This window comes from Bos grunniens, chromosome 25 (genome assembly GCF_055505025.1).
Source record: "Bos grunniens cultivar Pamir isolate PY7600 chromosome 25, Bosgru_T2T1.0, whole genome shotgun sequence".
Taxonomy (NCBI): Eukaryota; Metazoa; Chordata; class Mammalia; order Artiodactyla; family Bovidae; genus Bos; species Bos grunniens.
The window spans coordinates 15,631,984-15,651,388 of NC_141189.1; the positions used below are offsets into that span (position 1 = coordinate 15,631,984).

The 19,405-nt window shown below is 47.3% G+C and overlaps 1 protein-coding gene across 7 annotated transcripts; it reads right to left on the reverse strand.

Moving 5' to 3' along the window:
* Positions 1-291: 291 nt before the first annotated feature.
* STX4 (syntaxin 4) lies at positions 292-18,713 on the reverse strand. Of its 7 annotated transcripts, none has more exons than XR_015154532.1 (11): positions 18,403-18,713; positions 18,114-18,215; positions 17,901-18,000; positions 17,690-17,764; positions 16,894-16,964; positions 15,123-15,231; positions 14,963-15,039; positions 14,253-14,390; positions 13,243-13,353; positions 9,878-10,165; positions 292-1,519 (listed from the first exon to the last, which is right to left on the reverse strand). XR_015154532.1 is itself a non-coding variant. In XM_086374847.1 (10 exons), exons 1-10 carry the CDS (start codon positions 18,430-18,432, stop codon positions 10,124-10,126), a joined length of 855 nt encoding a protein of 284 aa, XP_086230973.1. In that variant the 5' UTR covers positions 18,433-18,713; the 3' UTR covers positions 8,859-10,123. The 7 variants fall into 7 exon arrangements, 3 of the variants coding, with proteins under 3 accessions (XP_086230973.1, XP_086230972.1, XP_086230975.1); XR_015154531.1 differs by having other exon boundaries at positions 292-1,626; XR_015154530.1 differs by having other exon boundaries at positions 292-1,738.
* Positions 18,714-19,405: the final 692 nt, after the last annotated feature.

Here is a 19,405-nt window from a genome sequence, read left to right on the forward strand (position 1 = left end):
TTCTTTAGCCCATACTTATTTAACCTTTTACTGAGAGTTCTACTTCTGTCTTTTTACAGATAATAAACTGAGGCCAAAGTTATTATATTTCCTATAAATTATAATAACAGACTAGAAAATATACTTGGAGTCCCATTCTCAGTAACAACAAAACCCATAAACTACAAAGAAATAAAGCTCACACAAAAAACACAAATCCTACATGAAGAAAATGGCATCTCTATCCTGAAGGATATAAGACCTAACTGAATGAAGATATACCATGTACCTGAATGGAAAGATACTATTAAAAGCTGTTGATTCTCAGTTTAATCTTTAAGTTCATTGCCATTCAAAAGGATATTTTTAACAGAACTTGAAAATCCTAAATTCCTGTGCAATATATATTTTTAAAAACTGGAGGTGATAATTAACACTAATTTTTCAAAGACCAAAAATGGAAAAACAAAAATGAGGCCCTACAGTGTAAATTGGTACAGCCTCTTGGAAAGATGATTTGATGTTTATCAAAAGTTAAATGCTTTGTGATGTATGTGATCATTATGCTGTACACCTTAAACACAGTGCTGTATGTCATATCTCAGTAAAACTGGAAGAGGAAAAAAGAAGCAAGCAAACACATTTTTTAAAAAGTAAAAGGACTTCCCTGGCAGTCCAGTGGTTAAGACCCCTCACTTCCAGTGCAGAGGGTATGGGTTTGATCCCTGATTGGAGAACTAAGACCCCACAAGCCATGCAGCACAGCCAAAAAAAAAAAAAAGCATACACTTTTTGACTCAGCAAACACACCTCAAAGAATTTACACCACAAATTTCTTTTTCCAATTCTGTGACAAAACTGAAAATGAAAGACTGTTCAGTGCAGCAAAATATGTGATGACTGGGAACACCCTCTATGTCCATTGCAAAGGTCTAAAAGCCACTGTAAAATATATTATGCAACAGTTTTTAAAAAATTAGACTTGTCAATCTGTGTCGTTGAATAATATCCAAAAAAAAAGTCAAATGAAAAAGTGCACAGCAGTGTGGTTAGTATTCTCCCATTTGGGCCGAATTACTCGTAAGCGCTCAAATCCAAGTGCACGGAGGAGTCCGGTGGGCTGCAGGCCACAGGGTCACAGAGTCGGACACGACTGAGCGACTTCACTTCCACTTTTCACTTTCCTGCATTGGAGAAGGCAGTGGCAACCCACTCCAGTGTTCTTGCCTGGAGAGTCCCAGGGACGGCGGAGCCTGGTGGGCTGCCATCTATGGGGTTGCAGAGTCGGACATGACTGAAGCGACTTAGCAGCAGCAGCAGCAGCAGCACAGTATTTCTAGAAGGATACTCAGGAACTGATTCTGAACTATAAATTCCAACTACTAGGGCCTTTCACAATTATAAGACAAACCAAAGCCAAAGGTCGCAGTGAACCAGATCCTCCTTTCCACACTGTCACCTGTAGACTTGGGGGCCACCAAGTTGGCAGCCTTAGGAAGTGTGGTGTTCAGGCTCCCTCCAGCCCATGTGCTGCTAGCACCTGAAGCAGAAGTAGTAGGTATCACCTTAGTGTCAGGGACCTCACGTCCATTCTCCATAGCAGAACAAGGGGGCCGCGTGGCAACAGCAGGGACCAGGGTGTAATGGCTGCAGAAAGAGGGCACCAGTTTGACCAAGGACACTCACTGGCCATACTCACACCCAGAGCAGGATAAGCACTGTCCCTGGGCCTCCTTTCTGTCCAGGCTGGGATCAAAGTCTAAGGGTCCAGGAAAGAAACAGACATCAGATGGGGAGATTGAAAGCAGGAGAACTTTTGTTTACTACTGACTTGATTTTTGAACTCGAGCAAGATGCTTTATCTTGGGGGTTGGGGTGGCACCTTTTAAAAATATATTCTTGTAAAGATACCATATGGGCTTCCCAGGTGGCACAGTGGTAAAAAAAATCATCTATCAAACAGGAGACTCAAAAGGCAGTTTCCATCCCTGGGTGAGGAAGATCCCCCAGAGTAGGAAATGGCAACCCAGTCTAGCATTCATGCCTGGAAAATCCTGTGGACAGAGGAGACTGGTGGGCTCCAGTTCATGGGGTCACAAAGAGTATTGGGCACAAGTGAGCACGTGTACATATACACACATACACAAAGATACCATATACACTAATCAATAGATCTCCCTGGCTATGTGTCTACAATGAAGGATGGAGTGGGTTCCCTGAATGTTTAGAAGAGATTCACAACTCCTGCTCCCTTTCTGGGCCCAGACAATCCGCCCATCCCTTGGGCCCCCTTCTCTGACACCCCCAGCATCCTATACCAAAGTTCCTGCTCCCTGAGGACTCAGTTTGACTTTCAAAAAAATTAACAGTGTTATTAAAATAAAATTCATGGAGAAGGAAGTGGCAGTCCACTCCAGTATTCTTGTATTCTTGCCTGGAAAAGCCCATGGACAGAGGAGCCTGGGGCAGGGGGGTGCTGCAGTCTATGGTGTTACGTGACTGAGCACATGCACACATGAGGAGGGTGGAGGGAGATGGATTGGTAGCAATATACTGGTAAAACTAAAAAAAAAATTAATATACCCTACAATTAACCTGTCTGAAGTATATAATTCGGGGGTTTTTAGTATATTCACAGAGTTATGCAATCATCATGATCTAATTTTAGAATATTTTCATACCCCCCTAAAAGAAACTCCATAGCTGTCACTTCCCATTGATCCCAAGCCCCCATTCCCTGACAATCCTTTACCCTCAGCTCTAGGCAATGGATCATTTGCTTTCAGTCTAGATTTGCCTGTTGTGGACATTTCATGTAAATGTAGTCATACAATATGTGGTCTTTTGTGACCAATTCTTTTACTTAGCATAACATTCTCAAGGCTCATCCATGTTGTATTGATAGTTTGATCAGATCTTCTTTCCTTTTTATTGTCAAATAATATTCCATTGTATGGCTATACTACTCTGTTTATCCATTCATCAGCCGAATGACATTTGGGTTTCCATTTTGGTCTATTATGAGTAATGCTGCTGTGAACATTCATGTACAAGTTTTTGTGTGGACATCTTTTTAAATTCTCTGTGTATATATCTAGGGATAGAATTGCTGGATCATATGGTAACTCTATGTTTAACCATTTGACCAACTGTCAGGCAGTTTTCCAAAGTGACTGCACCATTTTATATTCCCACCAACAAGGCATGAATGTTCCAATTTCTCCACATCTTCATCAACAGTTGTTATTATCTTTTTTATTACAGCCCTCCTAGTAGGTGTAAATTCGTGGTTTTGATGTGTTTTTCCCTGGTGGAAAATGATGTTGAGGATCTCTTCATGCACTTATGGGGCATCTGTATATCATCTTTGGATAAATGTCTGTTCACGTCCTTGGCCCATTGTTTTCACTGGATTGACTCTGTTGAGTGGTAAGACTTACGTATTCCAGATATAAGTTCTTTATGATTTGCAAAAATTCCTTTCCATTGGGTGGGTTGTCTTTTTACTTTCTTGATGGTACCCTTTGAAGCACATTTTTAATTTTGAGCATGTCCAAATTGTCTATTCTTTTTCTTATTGCTTGTGCTTTGAGAGGGACTTCCCATGTGGCATTAGTGGTAAAGAACCCGCTTGCCAATGCAGGAGACTTCAGAGACATGGGTTTGATCCCTGGGTCGGGAAGATCCCCAGAGGAGGGCACAGCAACCCACTCCAGTGTTCTTGCCTGGAGAATCCCATGGACAGAGGTTACTGTCCATGGGGTCATAAAGAGTCAGAGACAACTAAAGCCATTTAGCGCCACACACTCAGGCCTGTGGGTTTTTGGTTTTTCTTTGAGTTCCAACAAAACTTTATTTAAACAAGCAGGCAGCAGTGAGAGGGTAACAGGTAGCAAGGCCAGAGGTCCCCAAGCAGCAAGAAGAAATAAGCTGCAAGTGGCAGACATTTTCCCTTCCCTACACAAAATTAAAGAGTGCCCAACTCTTTGGGACCCCATGGACTGTAGCCCACCAGGCTCCTCTGTCCATGGGACTTTCCAGGCAAGGATACTGGAGTGGTTTGCCATTTCCTTCTCCACAGGCCTGTGTTTTGAAAGCCATTATCTAATAACCCATTTTCTAATTCAAGGTCATGAAGATTTATGTCTTTGTTTTCATCTTAGAGTTTTAGAAACATTTACAAAGTTTATAACTTAGTTATAAACTTAAAAGTTTAAAATGCATAAAAGTTTTTTTTAATAAATTTTAAGTTTTTATAGCTAAAAGCTCTTCTGTTCAGATTTTTGATCCACTTTGAGTTAATTTTTGTATATGGTTTGAAGTAAAGGTCCAACTTCATTCTTGTGCATATGATATCCAACTATCCCAGTTCCATTTGTTGAAAAGAGTATTCTTTCTCCATTGAGTTGTCTTGACTTCCTTGTTGAAAGTAAACTGACTATAAATATGAGGGTTTATTTCTAGACTCTCAATTTTATTCCCTGGGTATATATCATTCTTTATGCCAGTATCACACTGTTTTGCTTACTGTAGCTTGGTAGTAAAATTTTAAATCAGGACATGTGAGTCTTCCAACTTGTTCTTCTTTCAAAATTATTTTTGTTTTTCTAGATCCCTTGCATTTCCATATGAATTTTAGGATCAACTTGTCAACTTTTGCAAAAAAGAAAAGGAAACTGGCTGGGATTCTGATAGGGATTGCACTGCCTCCGTAGATCAATTTGAGGAGTATTGTCATCTTGACAATATCAAATCTTTTGACCCATGAACATTTGGGTGTTTTAAATTTTATTTAGATTTTAATTTCTCTCAACAGTGTTTTATAGTTTTCAAGAGTATAAGTCTTACATTTCTTTTGTTAAATTTATGTAGAAGTATTTTTTCCTTTTGTTGCTTTTGTAAATGGAATTGTTTTCTTTTTTGGATTGCTCATTGCTAGTGATGAGAAATACAATAGATTTCTGTACACTGTTCCTCTATTCTGCAACCAAAATATTTCATATTTTGTTCCTATAGTTCATGCCACCAAAAAAGAAAAGAATGAAACAAGTCATGTACTCCAACATGCAATCCTAGGACATGCATTTTTTGTTGTTTAGTCTCTAAGTTGTGTCCCACTCTTTTTCAAGAGTGCTGAGCTGGTTTATTAGCTCTAACTTTTTTGTGTATATGAATTCCTAAGGACTTTTTATATACAAAATCATGTCATCTGTAAAATGAGGTTGTTTAGTTCCTCTTTTCCAATCTGGATGCCTTTTATTTATTTCTATTGTGTTTATTTTTACAATGTTAAACAGACATGATGGGAGCAGACATCCTGGGTCTGTGGAGGGGAAAACATCCAGTCTATCATCATTTAAGTATGATGTTAGCTGTGACTTTTTCATAGATGCCTTTTGATAATTAGCAAGTTATGGGAATTCCCTCTTATTCCTAGTTTCTTAAGCTTTTTTAAAAATCAAAGTTGTTGGATTTTGTCAAATGTATTTTCTGTGTCTATTGAGATGACCAAAAGGTTTTTGTCCTTTATTCTATTAATAGTCTTTATTATTACTACATTAACTGATTTTCAGATGTTAAACCAACCTTGCATTCTTGCGATAAACCTCACTTGTAGAGTCATTTTTATATATTGCTGGATTTTGTTTGCCAGTATTTTGTTGAGGACTTTTACATCTATGTTCATAAGAAATAGTGAGCTGAAGTTTTCTTTTCTTGTGATGTCTTTGTCCCCATTATCTGGATAATTCCAGACAGTCTGACTTCTGGCCCTCACTTTTCTTCTGTCCCAACTTCCTTTAATCCCCTGACTCTGCCAGGACTGTTCCAGGTAGTGAATGCATCTTGGGAATGCAAAATCATAGCCCCCGCTGCTAGGGCAATAGCTGACATCGCTCCTTATTATGGATTGCAGTCATCATCCCCTCCCCAGCCAAGTGGCTGGATAGATTAGAATTCCTCACAGGAGAAAACTCTAGCACCAGGGCCAAAGCAGGGAAGGCAGTAGGCTCTGTAGGTGGGGCAGTGATTCTGGATTCAACCAAGGAAATTTGGTGACTTGTTCTCAGTTACTTATGCATAACCCACTCTCAGGCCTCCCAAATGGTGCTAGTGGTAAAGAACCCGCCTGCTAATGCAGGAGACTATAAGAGTCCCAGGTTTGATCCCTGGAGGAGAGCATGGCAACCCACTCCAGTATTCTTGCCCGGAGAATCCCATAGACAGAAGAGCCTGGCAGGCTACAGTTCATAGGGTCTCAAAGAATCAGACACAACTGAAGCAACTTAGCACAGACACAGACAGCCCACTTCAACAAAAATCCCTCTCCCTGGAGCCTGCCTTCCATTCAAGTCCTATCCCAGTTCTGACTAATCTCTTACCTGTTCCTTACACTCAGCAGGCTCCAGCCATGCTGACCTTCTGTTGATTTGTTTCTTCTCCGTCATGGAACCTTTGCACTTGCTCTTTCCTGGTGATGGAACCCATCACCCTAAATTTGCCCATGATGTTTTCTGTTCTTTCACATCTCAGCTCAAATCTTGCTGTTTCTACTGCTGCATAATAAATGACCACAAACTTAACATCTTGAAAACAACATCTATTTCTTATACTATGGTTCTGTAGGTTCAGAAGTCCAGGCTCTGACTGGGCTTCTACTTAGTGTCTCACAAGGCTGAAGTCAAGGTCTTGCCCAATGTGAGCTTTTATCTGGAGGCTCTGGCATAGAATCCACTTCCAGACTCACCTGGGGGTATTAACAGAATTCCGTTCCATTTGCCTGTAGTACTAAGGTCCCTGTTTCTTTGTAGGCTGTCAGCCAGAGGTTTGTTCTCAGTTTCTATAGGCTGTCTATATTCCCTGGCTAGGAGCTCTTCCCTCTTCAAGGTCAGCAATGGTGCATTGAGTCCTCCTGCTTCAAATTTCTCTGACTTCTGTCTTCCTCTTCTGTAGCTAGCTGGAGAAGCTTCTCAGCTTTTAAGAGCTCATATGATTACATTTGGCCCATATGAATAATTCAGGACAATCTCCCTGTCTCAACTGATTGGTGAACTTAATTACATCTGCAAAGTCCTTTTTGGCACATAACATTCATAGAGATTAGGGCATGGAATCTTTGGGGGCCATTATTCTCCTTACCACAGTTCACCTTCTAGGCCTCAAAGGTGCACATCTGTCCCACAAGCAAAATGCATTTACTTCCTCCCAAGGTCCCTAAAAGTCTCATCCCATGGCAGCATCAAGTCAGAGTAAAAAAATAAAAAAAAAAAAATCTCATAAATCTCATCAAACCAAAAGTCCCAAATCTCATTATCTAAATTAGATGCAGATGAGGCTCTGGGTATAATCCATTCTGGAGTACAATTCCTCCCATCTGTGGACCTATGAATCTAAAAAAAAAAACAAGTCATGGGAACTCCCATGGCAGTCCAGTGCTTAAGACTCTGTGCTTCCAATGCAAGGGGCTTAGGTTCAATCCCTGATTGGGGAATGAATATCTCACATGTTGTGCCATGCCACCAAAAAAGAAAAAGAATGAAACAAGTCATGTACTCCAACATGCAATCCTAGGACATGCATTTTTTGTTGTTTAGTCTCTAAGTTGTGTCCCACTCTTTTTCAACCCCATGGACTGTAGCCTGCCAGGCTCCTGTCCATGAGATTTCCCAGACAAGAGTACTGGAGTGTGCTGCCATTTCCTTCTCCAGGGGATCTTCCTGACCCAGGGATTGAACCTGTGTCTCCTGCACTGGCAGGCAAATTCTTTACCACTGAGCCACCAGGGAAGCCTGGGAATTGCATCAGGTGATAGAAATAGACATTCTGGTTAAAAAAGAGGAGAAATGGAAAGCAAAAAGGAGTGACTAATCCAAAGCAATTTCAAAAACCAGCTGAGCAAATTTCTTTAGCTTTTCAGGCCTAAAAACAATCCTCCATGGTTTTATTCTGCTTTCTGAGCTGTCAGTTCTGCTCTTTGAATTAGTCACCTTCCCTAAGAAGCCATTCCTGACTATCTTTTAGAACAGCCCCTGTAATTTTTTGTCACAACACACTGATTAATTTTTTAATAACACATATCCTGGTTTGGAGATGTCTTGACTGTTTGTTTATTTTTACTATTTATTTGTTCATTTTATTTATTTGCCTGAGCCAGGTCTTAGTTGTAGCCCAAGGGACCTTCCTTGCATCATGCGGAATCTTTCTTTGCTGGGGATTAGCTCCAGAGCGCATGGCGCCAGTAGTTGTGGCTTGCAGGCTTAGTTGCTCTGAAGCATGTAGAATTTTAGTTCCTTGATTAGGGATTGAACTCATGCCCCCTGCCTTGGAATTGCAGACTTAACCACTGGACCACCCAGGAAGTCCCACAAAGATGAGTTTTCATGAAACTTTGTGCCTTAAGGGTCTTGTCAGTTGCATCTTTCACTGGTTAAAAATTTGGATCAGGGAATTCCCTGGGACTCTTCACTCACAATGCAGGGAGCACAGGTTCAATCCCTGGTAGGGGAACTAAGATCCTGTATGCTGCACAGCAGAGCCAAAAATGCATTTTTTTTTTTTTTTTAATCATTTGCCTGGAGTTTCTATATTCTCTTCAATTTCTGCTTAAAAAGTGGCCAATTATTTTCTGAGTCATTTTTCTTATAGTAACTTGTCAGATGCACCCAACAGCAACCAGGGCATGCTACTAATATTCTCTTTCCCCATTTTTTGGCCTAAATCTCTAAACTCAGTTGGACATTATTTGTACTCTTAGTTCTATTTCCAGCTTACAGTTTAAACAAATGCTTCACCATTACATAACACACATCACCATCTTTGCAACTTCCAATGCTAGTTTCCTCACCAGCCACTGTCCAGATCCAAAGTTAATGACACACAACTCAGGTTTTTCTTTTTATTGTAGCAACGTCTCACTTCTGGGTACTAGTTCTGTAACAGCTGAACTAGACTTATGATAATTTGGTAAAAACCAACCTCCAAATATCAGTGGCTTCCAGCAGGAGAAGTTTCTCATTTACATCACACCTCATTTTACAGGTGAGCTACAGATCAGCTTCATGTCCTGTTAATTCTGGGGTCCAGGCTGAAGAAGTCTTCATCTGGCAATTGACAGGTTCATGGCAGAGGAAAAAGAGATGGGAAACTGCCAGACTACTCACTGGTGCTTAAAGCTTCTACTTGGAAGTGGTGTCTTAATATCTACTCAGATTCCAAAGCATGTTATATAGCCAAGCCTATTGTAAGTGGGCATGAATGTATAATCCTCCTCACGTGAGGGGCCCAATAGGAAGAACAGCATATATGTGGAACAGCAATATAATCTACTACAGGGCTGTACCAGAAACGTCAATCACTGAGTTCATCCATTCTTCCTTCACACACACTGTGCGGACGCATTTTGTACCTTGTAACATCTCTCATACATCCTGTGTATGCGCTAAGTCACTTCAGTCGTGTTCAACTCTTTGCGACCCTATGAACTGTAGCCCACCAGGTTCCTCTGTCCCTGGGATTCTCCAGGCATACACCTTGGTCAAGGGTAAAATCTTGACTCAAGGTAAACAATTCCCAAGTAGGTCAATGTAGCCTGACCTAAACCAATCAGGTCTCTTTTCTTAAGAATCTGAACCATGAAATATTCAGTGGGTGAGGAATAAGTGGAGAAGGCTGCAGCTGAAAGGTTGTGATACAAGATGGATTTGGAAAAGCCACAATTCACGCAGACGGTGTTCCTTAAAAGTTGGGCTGACAGCACCCAACTTTTCAGTGAAAAAATTTTCCCATAGCCCCTCACTCAGGTTGGTTTCCCTCACAGAAGGGGTATACACAAGGGAACTTGTAAAAGCTCCAGTGCCTGGGTCCACTTGCCTACTAGGTCTGCTCCAAACCTGCCACTCACCTGTTCAGAAACCTTCCATGGGTCCCCACAGCCCATCGGAAAAATTCAAATTACTGAACCCGCCATCCGAGCCCTTGCTCGGCCGTCTAGCCAACTCTTCTGAGAAGTTCTGGATGGCGTCCTGAGACAAGTAAGCAGCCTCTCGGGGGTGGCGCTGTCCAGCACTGCCGAGCAGAAGGCACATGCCCTACGTGGACACCCAGCTGCGTAGACGTGGCAATCTCCGCGTCGGTTTGACAGTCTCTGTCAGATCCCGGTAGGCGCCACGGGTTGCAACTTCAGTTGATTCTGAAGGCAGAAAAGTGAGAGAGTGGATAAAGGCGACCAACAGGACAGGATTCCGCTGAAGAAGCAGGCCATAGGGGAAGAGATGGAGAGTGGAGAATCATGGAAGCCCAGAGTCCAAATCAGTCTTCTACTGAGGCAGCATCCATCCGGTCTCGCAGTTTCCCCATTGGGTGGACATCTAGAGTGTTTGCACGCTGCTAAAAACGAGGGCTTCTTCCTGCAGGCGTCTAGTTTCTTCTGTACACGGGACACAGGACCTCAAGCAGGACTAACGCGTAGGTACACTCCCGGAATCTCTAGCAGCCGCAAGTTCCGGCTGCTAGGGGGCGGGACCCGGCCACGCCTTCTCATGTGAGGTCCTGAGCCCCTACCCTCACAGGTCTCTCCCAGGCCAGCCCCCTTCCGCCTTATTAGGCGTTTGATCACGCCCCTTTCGCTGTGTGATCCAATCGCTTTTCGGTGCGACTGAGGTCTCGCTCTGAGGCCCCGCCCACACCTAATTGCAGTTTAATTCCGGATGCTCACTCCTTCAGGACGCCCTGCGGACCAATCCTGATGCTCTTCAGGAACAACATTTAGGTCCGCTGGCCAATCCGAACGGCCCGTTTTCCAAGTGTCAGCCCGGCCAACCCCTCAGCCACGCCCCGTACGCTCGGTACCAATTGTACCCCTCGGACCTGGCGCAGGCCCCGCGCAACCGCCGCTTCCGGGCCACAGGGAGGCGCTGCAGGAGGGCGCCCAGCTTCGGGTGGAAGCCGGGCAGGTCCGATCGCACGCCACTGCGGCCCAATCCCGGCCCCTGGTCCCTCCCCCAGCCCGGTTCCAGGAGCTGGGTCCAAGTCTGCACCAACTTCCACTGGCCCATCCCTTCCTTGGCTCGCGTCGCCCCGGCGCCCACGTGTGTACCCCATACTTGGCGGCCGAAGCAAACGGTACAGCTGGGCAGCCAGGAGCAGCAGCGGCAACCAGTGGGATCGAAGGTGGGATGGGACAAGGCGGCTGGAACCCCGCCCCCAGACCTTGGTCAGGGGTCAGGCCCTCCCCCATTCCTACCAGGCTTCGGAGGCAGGAGCCCTGAAACCAAGTTTCTGGAAACAGGCGCTACATCCAGCTCCAGAAACCAGGCATGGGTCTTGGAACTTTTAGAAATTTCGAGCTGGAGTCTGGAACTCAGGTGAATCATAGAAACGGCTCCTCGGCCTCCTCTATCCGCTTCAGCCACAAGACCCCTGAGAAACAAGGTGTGGGCTGATTCTGAGTGCCTCCCTCTCTAATCTGAACTCTTATATAAAAGGCAATGCCACACCAAGTGGGGAGAGGGAGCGGTGGGCGGGTGACTGGGAGATTGGCACTGACATATATACACTATTGTTTTGGGGTTTTGTTCAGTTGTTCAGTCGGGTCTAACTCTTTGCACCCCATGGACTGCAGCAGGCCAGGCTTCCCGGTCACTATTGTTACACTATTGTTACTATGTATAAAATAACTAAGAGAACCTACTGCATAGCTCAGGAAACCCTATTCTTTGCTCTGTAGTGACCTTAAATGGGAAAGAAATCTAAAACAGAGGGGATAAACGTATACATACAGCTGATTCACTTTGCTGTACAGTATAACATTGTAAAGCAACTATATTCCAATAAAAATTAATTTAAAAAATAAATAAATAGGGACTTCCCTTGGTCCAGTGGTTAAGAATCCGCCTGCCAATGCAGGAAACACGGGTTTGATCCCTGGTCTGGGAAGATCCCACATGCTTCGGGGCAACTAAGCCCTGGCACCCTGGAGCCTGTGCTCCACAAGAGAAGCCCCAGAGAGAAGAAGCCGGTGCACCACAGCTAGAGAGTAGCCCCTGCTCATGGCAACTAGAGAAAGCCTAGGAGCAGCAACAAAGACCCAGCACAGTCAAAAATAAGTAAATTAAATAAATGAATACAAAGAAAAGAAAAGGCAATGCTTTTTTCTGAGCACAAGGCCTGGCCTGTTGAACCCTCTGCCTGGCAATCTCTTCACTGATTCTTCCTGTAACTAGCCATTGGACTCCCTGCTTCCCATTGGACTCAAATATGGCCACCTCTGGGACAGGCCCTTCCTTGTCCACTGTATCCAAAGGAACAGACTCAGTTCCTTTTTCAGAGTGCCTCTTCTGCTTGGCCTCAGGAATGCCCCTTCTTCTTGGCCTCAGGAATGCCCATAGACGCCACACACACATCCCTCTGTGTCTCAGCCTGGCCTGGCTCAGCCTCACTGTTTTGGGCTTAGGTCCTCACAATGCTCTTTCCCAGTACTGAGACAGTACTGAGGGACAGTACTGAGCCACATGTGGGTGTCATCTCTTCCAGGCCCCACCCATCTTCATGGGAGAGTAGAAGGGCGCTGCCAGCCTGGCGTGGTCACCTGAGACAGTCTGATTTGAGTCTGCCTGGGCTGGGTCTGTCCCCCAGGGTGGCGGGGAGGTGAGCAGGCTGGATACCTGAAGGCCCTGGACCAAACTTTTCAAGGACACGCATGCACAGGGGAATCTCCAAGGTTTTTTGTTTTTTTTTTTAATTTCTTACAAAACTACATGTCTCTGCCAAACAGGACATTGCAGGCCTGCCCCCAGGCACTGTGACCCAGGGGGGAGGCCCCCATGGATGAGTGGCTGCCGACCCCAGAAGAACTGTCTGCCCCTCTGCACAAGGCCACTGTGAGGAAGGGGTCTGGCTGGAGGCTCTGTCCAGCCCACCCCCAGCTGCTGGGAGAGAAGGCAGACCCTGGGTCCCTGGTGCTCTTAGTGTCTGCAAGGGAAGGCGGCAGAAGAGGGTCTGAGAGGAGAAAAGGCTGGGGTCGGGTATGGGGCAGGCCAGGGGGCAGGCCCACAGTATTTCACCAAGAATATGCGGCGCTGTCAAACCAACGTGGAGATGACAATGATGACCACCAGAATGAGGACAGTGATGGACAGACAGATGGCAATAAAGACTTTCTTCTGTGGGAGAGGAAGCAGGGTAGGGGGGGTGGGTGTCAGGGAAACTCAGGAGTGGAGGGAGGGCCACCCGGGGGGAGGGGTGGCGGGGGGAAGGGCGGAGGCTCACCTTGCGTGCCTTCTTCTGGTTCTCCAGGGCCACCTTGACATGTTCCTGCCCACGTTCCACATAGTCTGCTGAGCTCAGAATGTTCTTCTCAATCCGGTTGATCATCTCCCCCTGCTCGGAAGAGGAGGCGGTTCAGGCAGGAAGGAATGACTGGGGGCGGAAGGCCCAGCAGCTCCTCTGCCCACCCCAACCAGAGGACTGAAGGACACTCCTGGCAGAAAACGGTGCACTAAGGAAGAGGTGGGGACAGGACCGCATGTGACAGAAGTCCACACGCCTGGGGATGGCTTCCAGGCTCCCTCCTACCGTATGCTCCCTTCTGTCCTGCACCCTCGCCCCATACAATTTCTACTCGCAGTGCTGGCTGGGAGCGGAGCACCTTGAATGGCTCATATGTTTTCACAGAGGGTGATCTTTTGTCCCCTCGCAAACCTGTCTGAAGTCCCTTGTTCTTTAGGCCTGGCTCCCAGCTGCTGGGAAGCCCTCCCTATCGCTGCCTCCTCACAGTACCACCAGCCTTCAGATCCTGGACTCCTACAGAGTGAAATCTCTCCCCCAGGACTCCCAGCTGCAAGAGGGCACTGGGGTCAGCTCCTCCCAGATGGACCTGGAAGCTCCCTTTATCATGAGATAAGGGCCGGGGGAAGAATACCACCTCCCACCCCACCCTTGTCTACATTTTAGGAGGCAGGCCCCTCTAGGGGGCAACTGAAGAGCTCTTAAGTGTACAAGAATGGATTCTGTTGCTGGAGGAGGAGCCAGGGTTGGGGCCATACGTGGTGTGGGCTGCAGTTCAAGGATGGGGTACAAGGTATAAAGCAGTAATTATCGGAGTAGCTACTGAGGAGGATGAAATCTGGGAACACAGCTAAGGATAGAAGTAAGGGCCAGTCTGGAGGGTAACAAAAGCCTTGGTGAAAGAGGCTAAGGGTGGAAGCAGGCTGACAGTCATGACATGCTCTCACATCTGGGGACTGGATCGAGCCCAGCCAGCAGCCTCAGGCACCCACCTGCATCTCCACTTCAGTGGCTAAAAAAGTGAAAATCTCATGAAGTTCACGGATACTGCGCTCCAGCTGCTGGATCTCGCTGTGCCGGGCCGAGATCTCATTTAGGGCCTGTCGAGTCACTTGTGTATCCTTCAGTATCTGCAGAGTGGACAGGAGTGATGGGACAGGTCACAAGGAAATCAGCAGCACGTTTAGAAGTTCCTGTTCAGCTCTGGGGCAGCCCTCGGGCCTAGAACTGGGGCCCAGGCCCTAATGAGGGATGCCAGGCAGGCTAATATGTTCCCTTCTGGGCCTCAGGATTCCCTCCATGAAAAAGGGCCAGGAGGGCTTCCCTGGTGGCTCAGTGGTAAAGAACCCACCTGCTAATGCATGAGATACCAGTTCGATCCCTGATGGAAGAAGATCCCACATGCTGCGGAGCAGCTAAGCCCGTGTGCCACAACTACTGAGCCTGTGCTCTAGAGCCCCAGAACCACAACTACTGAGCTCACGGGCTGTAGGGCCTGTGCTCCACAACAAAAGAAGCCATTGCAAGGAGAAGCCCATGCACCGCAACTGGAGAACAGCCCCTGCTTGCTGCAACTAGAGAAAAGCCTGCACAGCAACGAAGACCCAGCACAGCTAAAAATAAATAAATAAATAATTTTTTAAAAAAAGGACTCAGAGAGGATGGGGGGCCCAGCAGAGAGAGGCTGGTGGGGGCCACTCACATTGGACACAAACACCTCGCTCTGCCCACTGTCCAGCATCTGCTCCAGCTCCTTGTCAGACACCATTCCAGCATTTGCTGTGAAGGAAAAGGCCAGGCTCAGAGCTGGTTGGGTCAGCTGACCCTGTGTGCCGGGCACCACAATGGGCACCACAACTCACTGATCTTCAGCTGCCTCCGAATCCGCTCCACGTTCTTCTCCCGGTATTCAGACTGCATTAAGTTGCACTTGTTGATGAGCTCCACAAATTGCTGGGACAGGACCCCGTGCTAAGGAGGGAGAAGAGAAGCTGGGGACCCCTGGGCAGATCCCTGCCTGGTCTGGGCCTCAGCAGCCCCTTGGGTACAATGAGCAAAGAGCATGAGCTCAGAGGTACCTGTGGCCTTGACCTCTTTGAAAGGCTCCCGTGGTCTCTCAAAGTAAAAGCCATAGCCTTTCCCAGGGCCTACAAGGCCCTACAGGACCCACCCTTTCCCACCTTCCCTCTCTCATTTTATGTCCCCACACTGTCTCCCTCTCTCCTTCCCTCCAGCCACAGTGGGCTCCTGACTCCTCCCTGATCAGAACACAGCCCCACGTCAGGCCTCTGCAGTTGCTATTTCTTCAGCCCAGAATGCTCAGGCCCCACAGAAGCCTGGAAGTCTTTGTTCCAATGTCACCTTTGGAAGTTTTCTCCACCTTGTTGGAACCTGCCTTCTCCTGCTGTTCTCAATCCCTCTTCTCTTTTCCCTTAATACTTCTATGTTCTACAATAATTGACTGATTTATTATGGTGACTCTCTCTCCCCACTGGAATGAAATCTCCAAGAGGATAGAGATCATTTGTTGACAGCTGTTTCCTAAACAGCTAGAAAAGGGTCTGGCATACAGTAGGCCCTCAAAGAATATTAGTGGAATGCTGGCTGAACACCACCCTCCCTGCTTAGACTAAAGGTGTGCCAGGATACCTGGCAGTCAGCTGATTGCCCAGATTTTGCAGGCCCACCTGGGCACTCAGCCTCTCACACAATGACTACCACAAGCCCCTCACCCCTCACCCCCCGGAAATGCCTTCCCTGCTTGTCCATTTTCCTGATGTCTAAAATCTGCTCATTCCTTGGAGTTCCTTTTTTCCAGGACACATCTGCTATCCTGGGTTCAGCTGCACCCTTTCAAGATGCCCAAATTGTAGGGGGGGCAGTTCTTGAGGCACCAACCTACTGTGTTCCCCTCTTTGTTTGGCAAAGTAATAAAGCTACTCTTTCCTTCTCTTCTATTAAAAAAAAAAAAAAAGCCCAAATTGTTCAATCTTCAATCTGGGATCTTTGCTGAGTTCTGGGCCCCCCTACTCCACCTCTGATCTCAAAGAACTCCAAACCATGCCTCTCTGGGCACCCAGAGGATACTGCTCAGACCATTTCAAATCTCCTTATTAAGATGATGATACTGTGGCCTTCCCCCAACACACACACCAGGGAAGTTCCTCTTTCTGACTTCTTGAATTCTGTCCTTGGGGCAGAGGATGTCCCCATCACATGGGTAGGGAACCACCTAGTCACTTGACTGCACCCTCTTTTTCCCTGGGCAGAGCCATTAACTACCAAGTCCTACCTGAGTAATGTCTTTGTCATCTATGCAAGCTTAACTCCCCATCTTGGCTTCTAGAAAGTATATCTCCTACAGCCAAGCCCAGATCATGTCTGGGGTCTCAGCAACTTCTCACTGAATGGAGGAGAAGAAGGCAAGGTGTTATAATGGATTGGAAGTCAGAAGACCCGGGTTCTTGACCTTGGGGTAAATCCTTTTTTTATCTCTGAGCCTTAGTTTCCTCATTTGGAAAATCATCAGGTTGGATTTAATGATCTCTAAGAGCCCTGCCTTCTTACATCTGCCATCTAATGATCTACTGAACACTTGCTGAAATGTCCTACTTCTGGGAATAATGAACCCACCTGGGTTTTTCTCATTCTTGTGTTGACGGAGTTATAATTCTCATCAGCTTCCTCCTTCTGGGGCTCTATGGCTATGGAAAGACACAAAAGTATTGGTAGAGGAAGGGGTTTGACCTCTGGCTTCTGAAATTCATTTGGGGACTGGGACCCAGCCACCCAGCCATACAATAGAGATACAATATCTCCACAGGGCCTTTTTTTTTTTTTTTAATAAAATTCATCATAAAATGACTACTTCTGAGCCTCTGACAGGCAAAAGTATATTTTTCTTTGCAATAAATACATCAGAGAATTCCCACATGTTTGGAGAAGGTTCCTAACAAAACCCACATCTTCCCACCCAAAGAATACACACTGGGCAGCAAGAATTGTAGGAGTACAGATGATCCTTGCATAACTGTGTGGGTCCACTTATACCCAACTTTTAAGAAAATAAATGCATACTACAGTACTACACAATCCACAGTTGCATGAATCCACCCTTGCAGAACCTGGGATGTGGAAGGCAGTCTATACAGTTATATGTAGATAATGACCTGAAGGTAGCAACGCTAACCTCTGCCTTGGACAAAGATCAAATGGAAATGGTTTCATTATAAATAAGGGAACCTGAGAGGCAGGCATATGCTGTGGAAAGAACTTTGGACTGGAAGCCAGGAGATGGAGATTCTAGACTTTGGCCTGCTGTGTGACCTGGATATATATCACTGGCCTCTCTGGACCACACACTCCCCAGATATACCAGGAGTTGGGCAGGATCAGAGGAAAGTATCTGGCTGAGGTCCTAGGAGCTCACCCTTCAGCTGCGCGCGGATGTCCCTCCCTAGCTGTTTGATCTCGTCGCGCAGGTTCTGCAGGTCCTGCTTCATGCCTAAACAAGAGAAAGCCATGATGCCCAAATAGCAACCTCTACCTCAACAAATCTCCCTGGCCGCCACCTGTGTGGAACTACAACCCCCACAAGCCCTCTGGTTGAGCATGCGTTCTGCACCCAGGGTTTCACTCACTCTCCTCGGGAAGGGGCGTGGCCAGGATGGTGACCTGCTGCTTCTCCAACTCTCGGACTTTATTCTCTAGCTTGACGATAGTCTGCCGAATTGTCCGAACCTGGGGACGATGACCGAGAGGGCTGAGGGAGATATGGGGGGTGCTCCAGGCTGCTCTGCTTCTCGGGCCCTCCAGCCCCCTCGTGAATCCTGGCTGAGATTCCAGCCTCTTACCTTCTGGAAGAACTCATCGTCCGGGCTCCCCAGCCGTGCAGTACCCGGGTGTACCACCAGCGCGACTCGCTCCTTGTCTTCATCGTCCGAGCTGTCATCCCCCTGCCAGGGCCGGGGTCACTGGCATCACTTCCTTGCTACTGCTCTCCCCCAGTAGAACTCACGGGCTTCCGGGACTTTCCTTCCTACCCCACAGTCATCCCTCCCGGCCCCGAGGACCAGGAGTCCTGCATTCCGGCAGACGCCATCCCGTCCACCCGGCCCCAACCCTGCTGCGCCAAATTCTCACCTGCCTCAGCTCGTGGGTCCTGTCCCGCATGGCGGCCCGAGATCCCTCTCGCCGGCGCCGAAGACCGGCGGGCCTCAAGATTCTAAGTTTGGAACTCCCGTACCCAACTCACACTCTGACACTCCCCTCCGCCCTCACCCTGCAGACCCCAAACCCTCCCCCAAGAGTCGCTAGAGGCTCTGTCCCTGGCACCATTCACAGTTTCAAAGGGAAGGAGCCGACCTCGGGGACCCCCAAGATTCCACAGGTTGGAATTCCCTTTTCTTTCCCCCCCCCCCGCCCTCTCCTGTAGCCTCGGCCCCGCCCCCTCTGGAAAGACTGGAGCATGCGCACCGGATCGCGTCTCTTCCCCACCCCAGGGAAAGGCTGAGATCGGAAGCCGCAACGCCCCGAACGGAAGCGAAATTGCCAGGACGTGAGAACCCGCCCCCTTTGCCGGAACTATCGCGTCTTCCAGCGGAAATCTAGTTGCCAAAACGGGTGGGAATGCGTCATTGGTACGTGATCTGTGAGGCCCCCTCATCTCGCATCACACCATAGTGCAACCCCCCCGCTCGCGTCATGTGACCAGCCTGGTCCCAGTCTCAGACCACAGAACGTGACGCTTCGACTGTCACATGTCTCGGCCCTGTCAACTCCATCTCTGGAACACCTATCTCCCCACGACGTCCTCGGCACCCCGCGCCCGAGATACCTCCCTTCAGAACCCCCGCGAGGCGGGGAGGGGGCGCTGACTACCCCCAGAGACAGTGGGTGGTAGGACCCAAGCTGAATCCGGCTTCCTTTCTTTTGGGTCTGCGAGTGTGGGCAGACTGACGACTTCGAATTTGGAGCTGTCAACATCATGAGACCTTGAAATTCAGAAAAGAATAAGATCCAGCGTCAGAGAATTGCAAGGTTTTGTAGGCAGAGCATCTGGGGGTGGGAAGTGACCTCACCCGAGGCGGAACTCTCTTCTCCCGCATACTCCTGGCACAGTTTCTGACAGGTGGGCGGCTGGCTG

Excerpts from the sequence above, each read along its gene's own strand:
- STX4 (XM_086374846.1), bottom strand. The coding sequence starts at position 18,432 with ATGCGGGACAGGACCCACGAGCTGAGGCAG. Across the intron at positions 17,765-17,900 it reads CACGCCCCTTCCCGAGGAGA|GCATGAAGCAGGACCTGCAG; the intron begins GTGAGTGAAACC and ends TCTCTTGTTTAG. Across the intron at positions 16,965-17,689 it reads CATCCGCGCGCAGCTGAAGG|CCATAGAGCCCCAGAAGGAG; the intron begins GTGAGCTCCTAG and ends GTCTTTCCATAG.